This window comes from Chaetura pelagica, unplaced genomic scaffold (genome assembly GCF_000747805.2).
Source record: "Chaetura pelagica isolate M959 unplaced genomic scaffold, ChaPel_1.0 scaffold302, whole genome shotgun sequence".
NCBI classification, from domain to species: domain Eukaryota; kingdom Metazoa; phylum Chordata; class Aves; order Apodiformes; family Apodidae; genus Chaetura; species Chaetura pelagica.
Window position 1 is genome coordinate 1,334,168 of NW_009952561.1, and position 3,412 is coordinate 1,337,579.

Here is a 3,412-nt window from a genome sequence, read left to right on the forward strand (position 1 = left end):
GGTGGGGGGGCAGCAGGAAAGTGGGGAGCAGGGGACAAAGCCAAGAGCCAACAGTCCACCTCGGGAGCAAGAGGGACAAGCCAAGGACCCTTCCTGTGCCACCTCTGGGGATGCTGTGGCTGGTGACAGCATTTTCCAGGCTACAACACCCCCAAACATCTTTGCTGCTGCGTGTGTGTGTGGGGGGGTGGCAGACTGAAGCCCCCAGGTTCTAGTGCCATTCTCCTGCCACTACTGAGTGGATTTTGGGGAGAGGAGGAGAAGACAGCAGCTAGTGGCCTCAAGAAATAGGGAAGCCCCCTGCTCCCAACCCCAAGGGTCGGGGGGCTGCACCCTGGGCTCTGCTACCAATCCCTCCTGCTCCACAGGGCAGATGGAGAAAGCATCCCCTGCACAGGGGTGTCCATCGAGGCTCATACCCCAAAACTAGCTGCTCAAGGACCCCCCCTCCCTCCCCACAAAAACCTGCTCGGCCACTTTGCACCCCCAGCAGCCCCCGGGCAGGGATGAGGTAGACCCTGAGTGCTGGAAATGCCTGAACAGCAGGGAGGACAATAGCAGACAAGGAGAGAGGGGGAAAAAAAAAAAAATCCCCTCGGCAATTTTCTGCAGGTTTCTATTTAACCTGAAGACAAAGAGAGGCTTTGTGAGGGAAGGGATGGAGGTTGCTCATGGAAATTTCTTGGCTTTTCCCCTTAACTAGGGCTTTTTTTACCACCTCCAAATTTAGGTAACTATAAAATGCAGTAAGTGCCCATTAATATTTTATTTGCTGCAGATTTCTGAGCAACAGGAGCGAGCCCCTGACAAAGGCCGAGCTCCCAGACCCTCTCCCCACGCCACGAGGAGAGGCTGGAAACCCTCCTGGCAGGCAGGCAGGGGCTGCTGGCCGGGCGCGGGGGATTATTCGCTCCCTGAGAAGGGAGTTGAGCTGCCTCAGAGCCCGAGTAAACTGAAACCCCATAAACATCCCGAACAAAGTCCAGGAAAGCTGCTGCCTCCGTCATGGAGGGGACCTGAGCGCGGCCACCGCTGCCCCCAGACAGGGCTGTGAACTGGTGGGGATGTGGGAGGAAGGAGAGGGAGCCCAGCCCTGGGGACACGATGCCCCGCAGCACAGGAGTGACCCCCATCTACACCCTGTGGGACCCTAAACTCCCCAGGGGCTGGAGCTCACCCCGGCAGGTGACCCGCAAGGTGCTGGTGACACAGCCCCACCGAGTGTCCTGGCCCAGGGCCAGCTCTTCCCATCCCGCATGTCCTGCTGGGAACATTTTGTTCCCACCAGCTGGCCCTGGAGCCAAGGGATGGACTCTGCCCCAGCCAGGCTCCTGCTGTGGCACTAATTGGGCCGCCCTGGTGAGAACCGTGTCGGGAAACATTTCCAGTGGTTATTGTTAGCCCTGGCATGAGGCTGGCGAGGAACCAGCTCCCTCCTCTCCAACCTCTCCACTGTCTGACGCTGCTTCCCAAACCCCCTGGAGGCTGCAGGGCTCCCTAAGCACCCCAAAATCCACCACTGCTCAAGTCAGCACCAGGTCTGAACACCCAGACAGTCTTCTAAGTGTCACAGCCAGGGCTGGGGCATCTCCTGGCAGCACAAGAGCCATCCTTAACTGAAACGCCACCAGGAAAGCTCTTCCAGGAAGAGCAATCTCCTGAGAAAAACATGTTTACTGCTGCCAACCACTTTATTTACAAAAACAGGGGCTGAGCACACCAATGGAAAAATCTGAGATGGTGCCTGCGAGCAACGCTCTGCCCAGGCTCCTCTCTGGAGCCTGCAGCTCCCTGGGGACCACTCACAGCTCCAGCCATCCCACGGGATCTGTCCACAACCAGGGAACCTGCTGCTTACACTGGACGCACCAGCCCTGGCCCCCTGCCTGCATCCCAGCATGCTTCCAGCTCCCAGCCTGGGTCTTCCAGCCAAACCCCACCACAGTGGGTTTGCTCACCGGTGCCAGCTCCTGCCCCTTCCCAATCCCTGAGCTGTCATGGGGCCACAGGGAGCTCTGCTGCTCACCCAGGGCACCGTGCAGCACTGTGCCCACACCTGCACCCGGGTCTGGGTGGGAGGAAGAGGGAAGGGGGCCAGCCTTGAAAAGAAAAGCTGTACCCCACAGCCCAGACATTCTTGGGTAATTAAAACCAAAAGGCAGGAGTCCTGCGCAGCGGTTCCTGGTCTGGTTATTCTCTGCCTCACCGAGGGGAAGGCCAAGGCTTTGAAATGCCAGAGCAGTGCTTTCTGAGCCTGCTGTCTCAGGGGCCAGGTCACCCACCCACCCACTGCATCCCAGGCTGCCACTGGGCTCCAGAGCTTTGTTGTGCTGGGACAGGACCAAATCCCCAGCCTCCTCATTGCAGGTCATGAGCCCTTGCAAGGCTTTTAGAGGACAGCAGGGATGCAAAGTGAGCAGGATTGCCTGGGCTGTGCTGTCCAGCCCTAATGATGCCTCACAGAGCTGCAGAGACCAGGGCTGCAGGAACCAACAGAGCCAGCCCTGGGTGGAAGGCAGTCGGTGTGTGGGGCTACAACAAGCAGGGATCCCCCCATGCAAGACAACAAAGCCACCCCCATGGGCATTCCCCAGCTGAGGGCAACGCCAGAGCATCCTGAGGGTCTCTACGAGGTGAGCTCATCCCATGTGCTGGCAGAGCCAGTGCTGGTGCCCTGCCCCCAAATCCTCACCCCCACCCACTGAGCCCAGGATGACCCAGCACCAGCGGCCACAGGGCTTGATCAAAGCTTCACAGAGGTCTTGGGGTGCAGGTTGAAACAGGGAAGCAAGTGCCACAACACACAGTGACCCCCCGCTGGGGACGCAGCCCCTGGGGCTCCGTATCCTTCTCCAAACCAACACCCTGGAGTTTTGCCACCATTCCCCTCCAGGTTTAGGACACCCAGGGGGGATGCAGAGCCCACACCTGCACAAACCAGAGCAGAAACACCACGTCCCCAGCAGCAGCTGCAGGTGGATGTGCCTGTGCTGGACCTCACACCAGCCTCGGCCTCTCTTGCAGAGGAGGGTGGTTTATCCTATCACCAGGAAACACGAAGGAAGAGGGACCGGGCACTTTGCTGCTCTTACCTTGGTCGGGCAGGGTCGGGGCCGGCCGGGCAGCGGAGAGCGCGGCTGCGACCAGCACAGCCCAAAGGATGAGGCACCGCCAGGTAAACATCCCACTGCTGCAGCTACTGCTCGGCGACTGCCCTCTGCAACTCCCACTCCATGGGGACCCCGGGCTGGCCCTGGGCGGGCACGGGGGGGGTCTCCGCTGGGCTGTCGGCCCCTCTGAGCTGCCAAAGAGGAAAGAAGAGTCAGGGCAGGGCGAGATGGACCCTCACATCCCAACACTCACTCCAGCCCCCGTGCACAGCACCAGACCTGCTTTTTTCCACAGCGCCACC

The 3,412-nt window shown here is 59.9% G+C and overlaps 1 protein-coding gene across 1 annotated transcript in view; it reads right to left on the reverse strand.

The window, feature by feature from the left end:
* Positions 1-3,204, reverse strand: part of FGFR1 (fibroblast growth factor receptor 1) — a 20,493-nt gene extending 17,289 nt beyond the window's left edge. Inside the window, exon 1 of the mRNA XM_009993224.1 lies at positions 3,093-3,204. Coding sequence (XP_009991526.1) covers positions 3,093-3,183 — 91 coding nt within the window. The 5' untranslated portion in view covers positions 3,184-3,204. The remainder of the gene's footprint in view (positions 1-3,092) is intronic.
* Positions 3,205-3,412: the final 208 nt, after the last annotated feature.